This window comes from Pristiophorus japonicus, chromosome 18, assembly GCF_044704955.1.
Source record: "Pristiophorus japonicus isolate sPriJap1 chromosome 18, sPriJap1.hap1, whole genome shotgun sequence".
NCBI lineage: Eukaryota > Metazoa > Chordata > Chondrichthyes > Pristiophoridae > Pristiophorus > Pristiophorus japonicus.
In genome coordinates, this window is record NC_091994.1 from 9,924,258 (window position 1) to 9,942,249 (window position 17,992).

The 17,992-nt window shown below is 47.3% G+C and overlaps 1 protein-coding gene across 1 annotated transcript in view; it reads left to right on the forward strand.

The window, feature by feature from the left end:
- Positions 1-17,992, forward strand: part of LOC139229143 (CUGBP Elav-like family member 4) — a 557,794-nt gene that overhangs the window by 471,578 nt on the left and 68,224 nt on the right. The window contains exons 4-5 of the mRNA XM_070860805.1: positions 12,311-12,439; positions 15,418-15,497. Of these exons, the coding sequence (XP_070716906.1) occupies positions 12,311-12,439; positions 15,418-15,497 (209 nt within the window). The remainder of the gene's footprint in view (positions 1-12,310; positions 12,440-15,417; positions 15,498-17,992) is intronic.

The window sequence follows — 17,992 nt, forward strand, 5'->3', positions numbered from 1 at the left end:
ATTAGCGCAGGTGACCAAAAGCTTGGTCAAAGAGGTAGGTTTTAACCAGCGCCTTCATGGAGGAAAGAGAGGCAGAGAGGTTTAGACAGCGAGTTCCAGAGATTGGGGCCTCGGCAACAGAAAGCTATAGCGAGGTCAGCACCGAGAACAATATGGGTCCGTCTGTTCTCTCTCCGGTTTCCTCACCCTTCTCCTGCGAAGCTGCGATTCCCATGGAGAAACAGTTGACAGGCCCCTGGCAACCCTCTGGTGCCTTGCCCATGTACCCATTCCTCAAGCCTGAGTTTAGACAATGATCGGGCCCCGATTTTAACTCCAGGCGGATTCTCCGCTCAGGTAAAATTCATCGGGCCGCAACATGCACATGTAAAGAAGGACACTGTTGGCTCCAGGCGGGTGTCCTTGCTGCTGCTCAGGGGCACAGGTTAAGATCGCAGATGTTGCGATCATGCCGGCTTTCGGACAGGTAAGAGCCCAGGGCGATTTTAACTGCCCGCCCGCCAGCTTTCTGCTGAGCGAGTAGGGTTAAAATCAGCCCTTCAAGTGTCAGTGTAGTATTAGGCAGTCCCTCGTATCGAGGATGACTTGCTTCCACACCAAAAAGGGATGAGTTCGCAGGTGTTTCAATGAGGGACCTGACATTCCAGTTCCCGAACTACATGTTGAAGGGTGGAAGATGCCTGTGCGTGGATTCTTTTAACATGGGGTGGCCGTTGCACACCAGCCACCACACGGGCTTGACAGAGCTAGGCCTTGGTCCAGTGGCAAGGGTTAACCAAGACGACAGGAGACCAAGTGTCAGCAGGGTATTCGACTGTCGGGGGCTTCACAGCCGATCCTTCCCAACATTCAAAAGCTTGAGGACCAGGCACCCAAGCTGCAGGTTCTCCCCCGCCCCTGGCCCATTGGCACTGATGCCAACTGTGTTGATGTAACAGCTGTCCTGGCTGAGGTAAGGTTCTTCAGCGTAGATTGGGAACGCAATCTGGACTTTCTGGTCTGTGTGGCTTAGTGGCACATAGGTCACAACCAATAACCACTAGCTCATCACAACGGCTATTTAGAAAGATTAGAATCAGTGATATTTGCATTTACGGTGTGCTTTTTCACATTTAAATACCTGAAAGAAAGAATTGCATTTATATAGCACCTTTCATTACCCCAGGGCGTCTCAAAAACATTTACAGACAATGAAGTACTTTTTTGGAGTGTAGTTACTGTCGTAATGTGGAGAAAGCGGCAGCCAATTTGCTCACGGCAAGCTCCCGCACACAGCAATGTGATAAAGACCCAGATTATCTGTTTTTGAGATGTTGGTTGAGGGATAAATATTGGCCCAGGACACTGGGGATAACTTCTGCTCTTCTTCAAAACAGTGCCGTGGGATCTTTTACGCTTTTTGCATACGTCCCAAGGCGCTTCGGCGAAGCGATTTTCAGACAAAATTCTGACAGCGGGCCTCATGAGGAGATATGAGGACAGATGACTTAAAGCTTGGTCAAAGAGATCACTTTTAAGGGACGTCTTGAGGGAGGAGAGAGAGGCGGAGAGGTTTAGGGAGGGAACTCCAGACCTACCCTGCCCGTCGGGAAAATGATGGGATCAAGTGGAAGGCCAGTTTTATAAGAACATAAGAATTAGGAACAGGAGTAGGCCATCTAGCCCCTCGAGCCTGCTCCGCCATTCAATAAGATCATGGCTGATCTGGTCATGGACTCAGCTCCACTTACCTGCCCTCTCCCCGTAACCCTTAATTCCCTTATTGCTTAAAAATCTATCTATCTTTGACTTGAAAACATTCAATGAGCTAGCCTCAACTGCTTCCCGGTGGGTTAAGTTAAAATGGCCCCTTTTACTGTCAGTGCTTCCCGTCTATGAAGGAAGCGTCCTTTTAATATCGGCTAGCTAACCTTCTCCCCAGCGTCCAAACTTGCAGTGTAGCTTCCTTCCCAGAAGATGTGGTGAACCCACCACTGCTTTGACAGTGCTGCCAGCTCTGAATTAATAAAGTGACAAAGCCATGTGTTGCAGTCATGTCAAATTGAAATTGCGGAACGGGATGGGAAATAAAACCATCGTGGCGTCTGCAAGGTCCATCTGTGGGGTCTGTGGGGATCTCGGTGTGATGGACACGCTCTGATGTGCTGAGTGGGAGAAGGTTAAAGCTGAAAGTGAAACAAATGCTACCTGTTTGGCGGGGGGGGGCGGAAATAAATGCAATATTTCTGCATGACATTCACGAAATAGTCAAGGTGTAAAATTCGCATCTGTCGCCACAGACTCGGGCATGTGTTAAAAAGTACAACAATCGCCCGAGAGACTCGGAATCCAGCCTGGTGCCCCAGGACAGCACGGAGGGGGTGCTGCATCGTCGGGAGGTGAGACGTTAAACCCAGGCGCCCTCTGCCTGTTCAGGTGGATGTTAAAGATCAGGGGAGGTGTACTGGGAAGTCTTCTTCCTTCAACCAGTGTAGCTGTGGCTCAGTGGGTAGCACCCCTTGCTTTCTGAGTCTGAGGGCCGTGAGTTCAAGTCCCACCCCCAGGGACTTAAGCACAAAATAGTCTTAGCTGGCACTCCAGTGCAGTGTTGAGGGAGCACTGTACTGTTGGAGGTGCTATCTTTTGGATGAGATGTTAAACTGAGCCCCTGTCTGCTCTCAGATGAATGTAAAAAATCCCATGGCACTATTTTGAAGAAGTGTCCTGGCCAATATTTATCCCACAATCAAAAAAACAGGATATCTGATCATTATCACATTGCTGTTTGTGGGAGCTTGCCATGTGCAAATTGGCTGCCGCGTTTCATACACTGACTGCACTCCAAAAGTATTCCATTGGCTGTAAAGCACTTTGGGGTGGTCGTGAAAGGCGCCATATAAATCCAAGTCTTTCTTTTTTCTTTCAACCAACACCTCCAAAAAACATATTAACTGTTCGTCCTTACTACTAGGGGGATCAAGGGGTATGGCGAGAAAGCAGGAATGGGGTACTGAAGTTGAATGTTCAGCCATGAACTCATTGAATGGCGGTGCAGGCTAGAAGGGCCGAATGGCCTACTCCTGCACCTATTTTCTATGTTTCCATGTTTCATCTGACTACTTTTTAGTTTATTTGTTCAAGGTGATTGGCTAAAGAACCAAAGGCTACGTAAGAAATTACTTTTTACGCAGCGAGTGGTTAAGATCTGGAATGCACTGCCTGAAAGGGTAGTGGAGGCAGACTCAATCTTATCTTTCAAAAGGGATTATGGGTAAGTATCTGAAGGAAAAAATTTGTTGAGCTACAGGACCAGCTGAGAGCCGGCATGGGCTCGACGGGCCCAATGGCCTCGTCCTGTGTGGCAATCATTCTATGATTTATGGGATATAAGCGTCACCAGCAAGGCCAGCATTCAATGCCCATCCTAAGTGCCCTTGAGAACAACTGCTGTTCTTTTTGTCATGGTTTGGTATAATAACAGAAGGGTAGTTAAGTGTCAGCCACATTGCTGTGGGTCTGGAGTCACATGTAGGCCAGACCAGGAAAGGACATTAGTGAACCAGATGTTTTTTTGCAACAACCCAGTAGTGTCACGGTCACCATTACTGATACTAGCTTTTTTATTCCGGATTTATTTAATTAACTGAATTGAAGTTCACCAGCTGCCTGTGGTAGGATTTGAACTCGCATCTACCATAATTACTAGTCTAGTGACAGAACCACTATGCTACTGTAATGTTGACCATGATGGCTCTATCTGAAACATTAGCCTATCTTACTAGTTAAATCTATGCCATATGCACCATATTTTGCCTACGTCAAAGGTGCATGTCACAGATAAGACCTCATGTTCGTGAATCTTTTGAAAACAGTCGAGTTACATAAACAGTCGTAGCTATCAAAGATACTTTTCTCAAACAAGTCTTCCTGACTTAACACTTCTCAAATCCTTGGAGAGTCAGCTTTATTAACAGATATCATTCCATGCCATAGATAATAGATCCCTCTACCTATGTTCATTACCCTAGGCACTACAGTTATACTTTAATCACCCATCCGTGTTGCCATTACTGTCGCTCATTTCCTTGTACAAGAATTTCTCGCATATAACACTTAAGACACGAAAAGCAGAAGATAAGCCATTCTTTCTTCTCATGACACCTCAAAGCCATCCTCTTTATCTTGGAAAGCCTGTTGCTGCAAGATATCAAAGAAGTTTGATTATTAATCCTTAACTCCCCAAGGTGTCCCAACGTACATCTCTGCAGGATGGCCAACAATCAACGTCCATGAGATTATTGAACGTGAAGCGCTTTAAGATGTTTCTGAGCGATACGATAAGGTGCAAAACTTCTCTAATCAGCTGGCCTGTTCCTTAGTGTCCGCAACTCAGCTTGTTCTAAGAACATAAGAGCAGGAGTAGGCCATACGACCCCTTGAGCCTGCTCCACCATTCAATAAGATCATGGCTGATCTAATCTTGGCCTCGACTCCACTTTTCTGCCTGTTCCCCATAATCCTATAGTTCAAGAAGAGGATCCAGCACCGATCCCTGCGGCACCCCACTAGTCACAGTTTCCCAACCTGAAAATGACCCATTTATCCCGACTCTCTGTTTTCTGTTAGTTAGCCAATTCTCTATCCATGCTAATATATTACCCCCAACCCAATGAGCTCTTACCTTGTGCAGTAATCTTTTATGTGGCACCTTATTGAATGCCTTCTGGATATCCGAATACGCTACATCTACTGGTTCCCCCTTATCCACCCTGCTCGTTACATCCTCAAAGAACTCTAATAAATTTGTCAAACACGATTTTCCTTTCATAAAGCCATGTTGACTCTGCTTGATTGTATTATGATTCTCTCTCCTCTGTACATTATTTTCTTTTAGTTTTCTGTGCTGTAACATTCTACAATTCTGTATCCTGTTTTGCCCTTGTCACCCCTCTTAAGGGACTCCTACAGCCTAACGATACCAGTTCTGATGGTTATATCTGAAACATTAGCCTATCTTTCTCACTCAGATCAGGCTTGGCTCTGATACGTGCTGCTACCCTGGTCAAATGTGCTTCTGGTGGACGTAATCTTAACTCCCGGTGGAAACTAAGTGGTGGTTGGGGAGGGGGGGTGGGGGGGTGTTAAAATTGAATTCTTACCCACTGTTCCCCCCAACCACACCCTCCACCCCCGATCTGGTCAACTGTAAATTTAAATTGCAGACACATGTAGTAGAGCTCCACCTATTGGACTGCCGATGTAATAACAACTACTGATGTAATAATAATAAAAGATCATGTAGCAAGGTCATGTGATTACAGTTCTGTTTGGGAGCCATCTTGTAGTGTATGTGCTTCTGTAGTGGCGTCTAAAGATAAACAGATTGGTGACGAGGATAGGATTTTTGGATTCCCGAGCTGATATTTTTGTTGGTGGATAATCCTGCCAACCGACGGAGAGTCTTTGAGAGGTTCTTTGTTTTGCAGAACAGCTAAAAATATCATCATCATAGGCAGTCCCTTGGGATCGAGGAAGACTTGCTTCCACTCTGAGCATGAGTTCTTAGGTGGCTGTACAGTCCGATACGAGAACCACAGTCTCTGTCACAGGTGGGACAGACAGTCGTTGAGGGAAAGGGTGAGCAGGGAGCCTGGTTTTCCGCATGCTCCTTCCGCTGCCTGCGTTTGGTTTCTGCATGCTCTCGGCGATGAGACTTGAGGAGCTCAGCGCCCTCCCGGATGCACTTCCTCCACTTAGGGCGGTCTATGGCCAAGGACTCCCAGGTGTCGGGGATGTCGCACTTTATCAGGGAGGCTTTGAGGGTGTCCTTGTAACGATTCCTCTGCCCACCTTTGGCTCGTTTGCCGTGGACGAGTTCCGAGTAGGGCGCTTGCTTTGGGAGTTTCGTGTCTGGCATATGAACTATGTGGCCTGCCCAGCGGAGCTGATCAAGTGCGGTCAGTGCTTCAATGCTGGGGATGTTGGCCTGGACGAGGATGCTAACGTTTGTGCGTCTGTCTTCCCAGGGGATTTGCAGGATCTTGCGGTGACATCGCTGGTGGTATTTCTCCAGCAACTTGAGGTGTCTACTGTACATGGTCCACGTCTCTGAGCCATACAGGAGGGTGGGTGGCCCTGCAGACCATGAGCTTGGTGACAGTTTTGAGGGACTGATCTTCAAACACTCTTTTCCTCAGGCGGCCGAAGGCTGCACTGGCGCACTGGAGGTGATGTTGGATCTCATCATCAATGCCTGCTCTTGTTGATAAGAGGCTCCCGAGATAGGGGAAGTGGTCCACGTTGTCTAGGGTCACACCGTGGATCTTGATGTTTGGGGGGCAGTGCTGTGCGGCGAGGGCAGGCTGGTGTAGGACCTTTGTCTTACTAATGTTTAGCGTAAGGCCCATGCTTTCATACGACTCAGTAAATACGTCAACTATGTCCTGGAGTTCAGCCTCTGTGTGTGCAAAGACGCAGGCATCGTCTACGTACTGTAGACTCAACGACAGAGGTTGGAGTGGTCTTGGACCTGGCCTGGAGATGGCGAAGGTTGAACAGCTTCCCACTGGTTCTGTAGTTTAGCTCCACTCCAGCGGGGAGCTTATCAACTGTGAGGTGGAGCATGGCAGCGAGGAAGATTGAGAAAAGGGTTAGGGCGATGACGCTGCCCTGTTTGACCCCGGACATGAATTGGGTCTGTAATGGATCCGTTGGTAAGGATCACGGCTTGCCTGCTAAGCAGCTCTTCGGCCCTCAACTTCCCCCTTCCCACTGCCTAAACTTCCCCAAGCTCCAGCCCTAGCCCTAATGGACCCCAATAGGGGGTCTTAAAGACTTAAATCCCCACCCTAACCCCAACCCCGCGATTCCCAAAAGTTCAAGGCCTACCTCAGGCCTTCTGCCACACCGCACATTGGCATAAAGATATCACAGCACCAAGGACAGCTGCATGAAGCCAGTGTGATATTTCTTTAAATCTGCAGATCGGGCTCAGATGGGAAAAAAATGACTATTATTTTTAGGCATGCAGGGCCAAGGCAAAGGAGCCAAATGACAGTAAGTGCTCCTTAAAGAAACATATCAGAGCAAAACCTTCTGCTCAACCGTGCTTTTGACAGTAACTCATTTTGTCATGTTTCACAAGACCACCAACTCTAATTCTGCCCGGTGACCTACAGTCTCCAAGTTCATCTCCTGATGCAGACACATAAATGCTTGATTATTCCATGTGACAGAAGCCAGGATCACTTTCACTCCAATACTGTCACAAACAATGAGCATTTTTTATTTTTTTTATTTTTTTGCACCTTCAAGAACCTCTTAGCGAGGTTTATCCGCAGCAACACTGTGAGCCGTTAAACCACCTCGGCTACGAGGTTTGACAAGATATTAAAGGACTTGAACAGTCCGAGGTGGGACATTGTGTGTCATGTTTGCTTTACTCAGTGAATTCCTCTTGTCTTTATTCAGTTAGACGTCGAATTATATCCTTGCCTCTCCTCCCTTTGTGGCCAACGCATAGACCTTTCCGGCTGGAAGCCCGGGGCGAGCTGGGCCTCGGATCATTTCCCACACTGACAGCTCCTGCCACTCAGATGCGCGCTACGTGCAACCCCGCTGAGTTGGATTCTGATTACGTTCTTCGCATTAACTTCCAACGTGTAGGGTAAATAGCCACGGCACAGTAGGTAGCATTTCACCTCTGAACGTACTCTGAGAGCACCTAAATCCGGGCTGACACTCCAGTGCAGTGCTGAGGGAGCGCTGCACTGTCGGAGGTGCCGTCTTTCGGATGGGACGTTAAACCGCGTCTGCCCTCTCAGTGGGTAGCACTTTCACCTCCGAGTCAGAAGGTGGTGGACTCCAACCCCACTCCGGAGACTTGAGCACAAAATCCTAGGCCGACACGCCAGTGCTGCATTGGCGGAAATGCCGTCTTTCAGACGAGGCCCCGTCTGCTCTCTCAGGTGGATGTAAAAGATCCCACGGCACTATTTTGAAGAAGAGCAGGGGGATTTATCCCCGGTGTCCTGGGCCAATATTTATCCCTCAATCAACATCACTAGTTCAGATTATCTGGTCATTATCACATTGTTGTTTGTGAGAGCTTGCTGTGCGCAAATTGTCTGCTGCGTTTCCTGCATTACAACAGCGACTACACTCCAAAAAGTACTTCATTGGCTGTAAAGCGCTTTGAGGTGTCCTGAGGTTGAAAAAGGCACTGTATAATAAATCCAAATCTTTCTTTTTTTTCTTTTAAGTGACACACAAGTTTGTATTTTAAACGCCTGTTGATTGTAAGAGGAAGAAATACTGAGGGAGGCGAGGAAGAATGAGTTTGAGTGGGAATGGTGCAGCGAGTCTTGATTTGGAAGTGTCAGTCGTGGCCCAGTGGGGAGCACTTTCACCTCTGAATCAGAAGGTTGTGGATTCAAGTCCCGCAAGAAAATCTTAGCTGACACTCACAGTGTTGAGGAAATGCTGTGCTGTCTTTTGGATGAGATGCTAAACTGAGGCTCTGTCTAATGCTCAGGTAGATGTAAAATATCCCATGGTATTATTTTGAAGAAGAGCAGGGGAGCTTTCCTTGGTGTCCTGGGGCCAATATTTATCCCTCAACCAACATCACTAAAACAGATTATCTGGTCATTATCACATTGCTGTTTGTGGGAGCTTGCTGTGCACAAATTGGCTGTCATGTTTCCTACATTATAACAGTGACTGCACTCCAAAAAGTGCTTCATGGGCAGTAAAGTGCTTTGTGACGTCCTGAGATCATGACAGGTGCTTTAGAAATGTCTACCTTTTATTTTTAGACACAGTGAGGATGCACATTGTACTGTGGGCCTACATGAAGCTTTATTTTCCTTTATTGCGCGTTTTACGAGAATACGTCGCCAAAAAATCCTCACCGGGTCTGAGTATTAACTCGAGAACTGGCTGCAGTGAGTCTCCATTTTCTCCGCTGTCTCTTTGTGGAAAGCCGCTAATACTTTGAGATTGACTCAACAGGACTCCTGAACGTCTTGATGATTTCAGGCTGCAGAACATAAGTCTAACATCGAGCTGACATTTTAAATCCCCCTCGCCTTAGTGGCTTTGAACTTTTTTGCGAAACAAGAACAAAATATATTGGTTAGAATCATAGAATGATATGGCACAGAAAGAGGCCATTCGGCCCATCGTTCCTGTGCTGACTCTTTGGTAGAGCTGCCCAGTTAGTCCCACTCCCCCTGCTCTCTCCCCATATACCTGCAAATTTTTCTTCTTCAAGTATTTATCCATTTCCCAAGGTGGTTGTTAGTGTGTTGGGGTCTAGAGAGGTGATTCCACTCAAGCAATTACAATGCTTTGAAATCCTATTTAACAGGCTAGGATCACAGTTCTTATGCCTTCATAACTTCTAAGCCTGTTTCGTCAACCCATAGGTTCAACCTCATGTTGGGATTTATACTTATTTCAAAGCTTCCTTGTAGATGCTCTTTTTTTGGTCTACTTTCTTGTTCTCCCTCTTCATTTCCTGAGAAGGCCAAACTTTGCCAGAGTCGAGTTCCATGGACTCCAGGAGCCATCCAGTCATTCAACCAAGGCGCCATTCGCCTTGGCTATCCTGGACAGTGAATTTTGAAATCGAGGCGTTGTCAGACAGGGAGTCACTGTAAGTCAGCGAGCACGGGGGCGATGGACAAACCGGACTTGGTGCCAGTTAGGACATGGGCAGCAGAGTTTTGGATAAGCTCACGTTTATGTAGGGTGGGAGATGGCGAGAGCCTATGTTAATAGTGCTAACTATATGCACCATACCTTGCAGTGTTTTCTATTGGGGAGCTTGTAAATATTTCCATAGAGCTCCACAATGTAATGCCATTCTTTTTTCTCATTGTGGGCAAGTATCTGGGCAGCGGCCTCCAGTATCTTCCAGCCAGCAAAATGCAGCGTATAACTAAGAGTGCTGCAGCGACCTGCTACTGATGGGAGCGTGGTGTGCTGCCTGCTCTGTTGTCTCTTGGTGTCTAATTGTCAAATAACATTTTAGATCAATACTGTTTGAGTCATGGGGCAGGAAGCCCCTCCAGTCGCTCTTGTGGTACAATATATCATTCCGTTTGAGCCGTTTGTTCACGGACCCCTTTCCATTTAGGTCACATGGGGAGGTCCCACAACCACTGTTCCCGTTAAGCGGCTCCGCAGCGCTCTGGAGATACCGCGTAGGTCGCTTGCCGATTTCACAATGGGGAAAAAAACGCAACTGAGCGGCAATTTAAAGGGGCCACGTGGCCCCTTACAGGGGCTGCTCACCCAAGCAAAAAATTAAAGGGAACAATGCCCACAACCCTTTCCTTTTAAGTCACATGATCCACAATCCTTTCCTTTTACGTCACATGACCCACAATCCTTTCCTTTTACGTCACATGACCCACAACCCTTTCCTTTTAGTCACATGACCCACAACCCATTCCTTTTAAGTCAAACTGTCCCAAACCCCATTCCATTTGATTCACGTGGTAAGATGCACCACACGTTTGAGTTAATAGCACCATCCTGTTCAGTTCCATTACCTTTCACAGTACTGAATCATCTCTGGCAATTGCTTTAATATATGCATAAGCAGTGCTTTATATCTCAATTGCTCTGTAACACACCCCTAGATATTGATCATCATATATACTCAACACGGACCTGACAGATGACGCTGGTTTATGAGATCACTTGAACCCTTGAGAATTAGCTCTGCCCCGTGTGTTTCCTCCCTCCTAAAATCTTTTTTTTTAAACTTAAGGTTGACATTGTCTGATCATTACTTCCTGATCTATTTTCTTCTCGTCTTTTCAACCTTGGCGATATTCTACATTCTGGGCCTCTTCTTTTCAGCTTTCCAAGTTGAAAGTCTCTTGGATGGGCTCCCAGTCTCTGGTCCTTATTAATGGCATGTGAGTGATCTGTTTTGGGATGAAGAATTTAAATTTTAAGTGAGCTGCCCTAACTGTGACTCCTGGAGTTCATGACATTGGAATGGAAATGAGGTAGTCTTTATTATCGAAGAGAAGAGTCTTAGCCCGTTGTGACGGGGGCTGGTGATAATACAAGGTGGCTGGAGGACACTGGCAGACACTGGAGTCCCATTTACTGCATTATATTATTCTTTGTATATATTAGGTTGCAGTTAAGGAAAGGTTTGTTGCTGTCAGTGTTCTGTATCAGCCTTAATCTGAATCTCTCTGCTTTTACATTTTGCAAGATCACAAAATAAATGAAGGTGAGGGATTCAATCACGTGGATAGACTGGAGAAGCTGGGGTTGTTCTCCTTGGAGCAGAGAAGGTGGAGAGGAGATTTGATCGTGGTGTTCAAAATCATGAGGGGTCTGGACAGAGTAGATAGAGAGAAACTGTTGCCATTGGTGGAAGGGTCGAGAACTGGAGGGCACAGATTTAAGGCGATTGGTAGAAGAACCAAAGGCGACATGAGGGAAAACTTTTGTTGCGCAGGGAGTGGTTAGGATCTGGAATGCGTTGCCTGATAGGGCGGTGGAGGCAGACTCAATCGGGGCTTTCAAAAGGGAATTGGATAAATGCCTGAAGGAAAAAAAATTGCAACACTACGGGGAAAGGGCGGGGGAGTGGGACTCGCTGAAGTGCCCTTGCAGAGAGCCGGCACGGGCTCGACGGGTCGAATGGCCTCCTTCTGTGCTGCAACCGTTCTATGATTGTATTCTATGAGTAAGGCCATTTGGTTCATCCAGGTAAAGCTAATCACTGTATCCAATTGTCCTACTTTTGCATAGCTAGAAAATAATGCTAATAATGTGGTGAGCAGTATGCACTTTGGGGTTGATCTACGTAAAAGTGGTGGGCTTGTCGGGGTTAATGACCTTTCTCTGTTACATTCAATTCTTCCATCTCAGTACATGTCAGAATGGCGGTCCCACCCCTGTCTGAGATGGTAGTCTTTATGTTGCAGTTAAGAGACAAAGGTTGGCAGTCTTCAAAGTAGAAATGTTGCCCGGTCTGGAGGGGATGCATCCTGGGTTACTGAGGGTAGCTAGTAAGGGTGGACATTGGGAGGCTGTGTTGCAGTCGGGTCTGCTCTTCAGAGGTTAGAGATTTGTTGGGCAGACTGAAGCGGGGTTTAACTCTGCATCTAACTGTGCTGGACTTGTTGTGGGAACGTTTGAGGCCCAAAAATAAGAAATGTTCCATTCCCCACTGACATCCCTTACCTTGATGAGCACAGAACTAACACCAAAATGCAGCTCCATTTAAACAACCCCACTCCTAGTCACAGATCTGCAGACTCTGAACTTTACTAAACAATATATCTCTTTGTTTCAGAAGACAGAAAATTATTTGTGGGCATGTTAAACAAACAACAGACGGAGGACGATGTGTACAGGCTCTTCGAATCTTTTGGTGTCATAGAGGAATGCACAGTTCTACGAGGGCCTGATGGTAACAGCAAAGGTGAGTCATTGGCCTTCAACAGCGTGGTGGTGAGATTACCTTCATGAATGCTGGATGTTTTCAGTGTAAACTGATACTAGAACTGAGAGGTTATAACTATCAGGAAAAACAGAACAGGCTGTTTGGGCTTCGATAGGGTAGACTTGGAGAAGATAAGAATATAGGAGCAGGAAGATCTTGCTGCAGTTGTACAGGGCCTTGGTGAGACCACACCTTGAGTATTGTGTCCAGTTTTGGTCTCCTAATCTGAGCAAGGATTGCAGGACTGACATATGAAGAAAGACTGGATCGACTAGGCTTATATTCACTGGAATTTAGAAGAATGAGAGGGGATCTCATAGAATCATATAAAATTCTGACGGGATTGGACATGTTAGATGCAGGCAGAATGTTCCCGATGTTGGCGAAGTCCAGAACCAGGGTTCACAGTCTAAGGATAAGGGGTAAGCCATATAGGACCGAGATGAGGAGAAACTTTTTCACCCAGAGAATTGTGAACCTGTGGAATTCTCTACCACAGAAAGTTGTTGAGTCCAGTTCGTTGATATATTCAAAAGGGAGTTAGATGTGGACCTTACAGCTAAAGGGATCAGGGGGCATGGAGAGAAGGCAGGAGTGGGGTACTGAAGTTGCATGATCAGCCATGATCATATTGAATGGTGGTACAGGCTCGAATGGCCTACTCCTGCACCTATTTTCCATGTTTATATGTTTCTATAAGAAATAGGAGGCTATTTGAGAAGACCGAAGCCATTATCTTTCGTCCCCGCCACAAACTGCGTTCCCTAACCATTGACTCCATCCCTTTCCCTAGCATCAATCTGAGGGTCAACCAAATTGTTCGCAACCTAGGTGTCATATTTGACCCTGAAATGAGTTTCCAGCCACGTATCGGCGGCATAACTAAAACTGCCTTTTTCCACCTCCATAACATTACCCGTCTCCGCCCTTGCCTCAGCTCTTCTGCTGCTGAAACCCTCATTCATGCCTTTGTTACCTCTAGTCTTGACTACTCCAACTCACTCCTGGCCGGCCTTCCACATTCCACACTGTGTAAACTTGAAGTCATCGAAAACTCAGCAGCCTGTGTACTAGCCCGCACCAAATCAAGATCACCCATCACCCCTGCGCTTTCTGACCTACATTGGCTCCCAGTTAAACAACACCTCGATTTCAAAATTCTCATCCTTGTTTACAAATCACTCCATGGACTTGCCCCTCCCTATCTCTGTAATCTTCTTCAGCCTCACAGTCCCACAAGATGTCTGCGCTCCTCAAATTCTGGCCTCTTGAACATCCCTCATTATAATCGCTCAACCATCGGTGGCCGTGCCTTCTGTTGCCTGGGCCCCAAGCTTTGGAACTCCCTGCCTAAACCTCTCCGCCTCGCTACCTCTCTTTTCTCCTTTAAGACACTCGTTAAAACCTCTTTAAACAAGCTTTTGATCATCTGCCTTAATTTCTTCTGTGGCTCGGTGTCAAATTTATCTGTTTGTCTGTAACACTGTTTTGAAGCGCCTTGGGACATTTTACTATGTTAAAGGCGCCAAATAAATACAAATTATTATTATTATTTGGCCTTTCGAGCCTGCTCCACCATTTAGCAAGATCATGGCTGACCTTCTCCCTCAACTCCACCTTCCCGCACTACTTGTGGGGAGAGACCAAAACTAGTGGGCCATATGTATAAGATAGTCACTATTAAATCCAATTGGGGAATTCAGGAGAAACATCCTTACCCAGAGAATGGTGAGAAGGTGGAGTTTGTTACCACAGGGAATGGTTGAGGCGAATAGTTTAGCTGCATTTAAGGGGAAGCTGGATAAACACGAGGGAGAAAGGAATCGAAGGATGTGCGGATCGGGTGAGTTGAAGTAGGGGTGGGAGGTGGCTTGTGTGGAGCATAGAACAATTGGGCGTGTGATATCTTTATAACGTCACTAACACAAACGCACACTCGCTCTAATGTAGATAATAACAAATGACAATGCTGAAATCTCAGCGGGGTCAGGCAGCATCTGTGGTGAGAGAAACAGAGTTAACGTTTCAGGTCGATGACCCTTCGTCAGAACTGGCAATAGTTTGAAATGTAACGGATTCTTAAGGAAGTGCTGGGGCCCTGAAAGGGGGAGAGGGGGAAAGAACAAAAGGGAAGGTCTGTGATAGGGGGAAAGCAGAAGAGATTTGAGAGACAAAAAGGGACAATGGGCCAAATTGAGATGGTAATAGCACAAGTTAGGAAACAAAAGATGAGTCTTGATAGGGGGTGAATGGCGGAATAATGCCCTGGGAAACAGAGAGAAACAAAATAAAAATAAAAAGGGCGGTGTTTGTAAAAAAAAAACAAGGAAAGGGAACAAATTGTGGGCAGAGGTTATGGTCTGAAATTGTTCAACTCGTTGTTGAGTCCGAAACCTTGTCCACACTCATCATCATCGGCAGTCCCTCGGAATCGAGGAAGACTTGCTTCCATTCTTAACATGAGTCCTTAGGTGGCTGAACAGTCCAATACAAGAGCCACAGTCCCTGTCACAGGTGGGACAGGCAGTCGTTGAGGGAAGGGGTGGGTGGGACTGGTTTGCCGCACACTCCTTCCGCTGCCTGCGCTTGATTTCTGCATGCTCTCTGGCGACGAGACTCGAGGTGCTCAGTGCCCTCCCGGATGCACTTCCTCCACTTAGGGCGGTCTCGGTTGGCAGGATTATCCACCAACAAAAATTTCAGCTAGGGAATCCAAAGATCCTGTCCTCGTGGACAATATGTGAGATGTATACATCACTAACACAAAGGCACACTACACAAGATGACTCCTTAACAAGACTGTCATCATGTGACTTTCCCACATTAGCTTTTACTGTTCATACATCAGTTGTTGCATTTCATCAGTAGTCCACTAGGCGGAGCTCTGTATGAGGGCCGAATGGCCGATGTCACTGCTGTCCATTCTATGTTTGTTGACCCTTCTGTTCTCTCTGCAGGTTGTGCATTTGTGAAGTTCTCAACCCACGCAGAGGCCCAGGCAGCCATTAACGCGCTACACGGCAGTCAAACAATGGCGGTGAGTTCTGTCGTGTCAGCTGACCCTTTAAGGAAACCATATGAGCTCCCTGCTAACACAGGAGGCTGTGTTTGTGGTGACACAGCGCTTATTGCATGGGCCGATCGTAGATCGGAACATGTTGGGAGAGAGTTTAATGCGTGTCGTTCGTCATAAAGCTCTTTAACTAAATCAGCTTTGGATGAGCAGAAATTTTCTCCAATTGAATATCGGGAAGACCGAAGCCATTGTTTTTGGTCCCTGCCACAAATTCCGTTCCTTAGTCACTGACTCCATCCCTCTTCCCAACATCTGTCTGAGACCGTTCGCAACCTTGGTGTCACGTTTGACCCTGAAATGAGCTTTCCACCACATATCCGCAGCATAACTAAGACTGCCTATTTCCACCTCGGTAACATTGCCTGTCTCCGGCCTTGCCTCAGCTCATCTGCTGCGGAAACCCTCATCCATGCCTTTGTTACCTCTAAACTTGATTATTCCAACGCACTCCTGGTTGGCCTCCCACATTCTACCCTACGTAAACTGGAGGTGATCCAAAACTCGGCTGCCCCGTGTCCTAACTCGCACCAAGTCCTGCTCACCCATCACCCTCTGTGTTCGCTGACCTACATTGGCTTCCAGTGAAGCAATGCCTCGATTTCAAAATTCTCATCCTTATTTTCAAATCCCTCCATGGCCACGCCCCTCCCTATCTCTGTAATCTCCTCCAGCCCCATAACCGCCCCCCCCCGAGATGTCTGCGCTCCTCTAATTCTGCCCTCTTGAGCATCCCTGATTATAATCGCTCAACCATCGGTGGCCGTGCCTTCTGTTGCCTGGGCCCTAAGCTCTGGAACTCCCTCCCTAAACCTCTCCGCCTCTCTACCTCTCTTTCCTCCTTCAAGACGCTCCTTAAAACCTATCTCTTTGACCAAGCTTTTAGTCACCTGCGCTAATTTACACTTATACAGCTCGGTGTCAAATGTTTTATCTCATAATACTCCTGTGAAGCGCCTTGGGACATTTCACTACGTTAAAGGCGCTATATAAATACAAGTTGTTGTTGTAGCGACGGCGCGACTCTGCAGACAAGAAACCAAAATAGATTTTGAATTGTTTGCTTTTGTCTACCTTCTTACCTTGATAAGACATTTGAACGTAACGAGGAGGGGCACTTTCACCCACGCCAGGGCAGGAGCATTGAACGAAGTGACTGGTACCGAGTGATGAACTGGTTGGCACGTGCCGGTTGTGAAGGCGGGGCGGAGGGGTGGGTGTAGTCGTGGGGGTGGTGGGCGGAGGGGGGGGCGGGTGGGAGGTTTACTTGGCGGATGTGAAGGGCAAATTTAGGGCAGGAGCCAGGAAATATCTCTCTGTGCCGAGAGACTAATCGATGGCTGGGCCTGTTCTTTCAGGAAGGGCTGGGTATGGCCGGGGTACGAGACCTGGCAGTGCTCGGTGCTGGCACTTGGGATTCAGCGTTCTGCCATCCCTCGACTCAAAACAAAAGGAAGATAATCCAGGAGGGCAAAGCCCACGGAGAATGCAAAAACCGATGATCTAAAGGCCAGAATGGTCTCATTTAGCTGGGTCTAAACACAGAAGGACCAGTAGCCCCTGCTGTGCTGAAACCAATTATAAAAGTACCCTTTTGTTCCTTATTATCCACATGCTGCACATTTCAATAGATTCCTATTTCCGCAGAGGGATGAGCATTAAGCCGCAAAGCTGAGAATAATATTTCGAAATGAGTATGTTCAGCTTAATGGCTCAAGTATTAAGAAGAAATTGGCTGCTAAAGATACCAAGACACACACCGCCGGGCAGCCCATTAACTAATTATGTCAGCCGCTCGGTACCTGGCCTGGTTCGTTGCCTTTAGTGCTCCCCAGACCTCAGTCAGTCTGAGTTGGCGGCTTGTATCTCGGCAGGAAGGCAGCCAGCTGTGTCTCAGGTCAGGTCACCCGCCCCAATTCCTCCCAGCCGCTGCTGAAAGCTGAGACTCCAGCAAAAAAAAAATCTCTGCAATTGTGGAGACCGTGACTCCCAGCCTCGTTACACAACCGGGCAACGTGCGGCAGAACCGTCTCATTGCAAAGTGCATCAGTCCTGAAACACTCACTCCCTCCGTCACCGTGGCTGCAGTGTGCACAATGCACTGCAGCAACTCGCCAAGGCTTCTTCGGCAGCACCTCGCAAAACCCGCGACCTCTACCAGCTCTAAGGACAAGGGCAGCAGGCGCATGGGAACACCACCACCTCCACTTTCCCCCCCGCATACCATCCTGTCTTGGAAATATATCGGCCGTTCCTTCGTCGCCAAAATCCTGGAACTCCCTCCCTAACAGCACTGTGGGAGCACCTTCACCACACGGACTGCAGCGGTTCAAGAAGGTGGCTCGCCACCACCTTCTCAAAGGGCAATTAGGGAATGGGCAATAAATGCCGGCCTTGCCAGCGACGTCCCATGAATGAATAACAACATAAATAAAAGCCATTTGGGTAAGTGCGTTGCC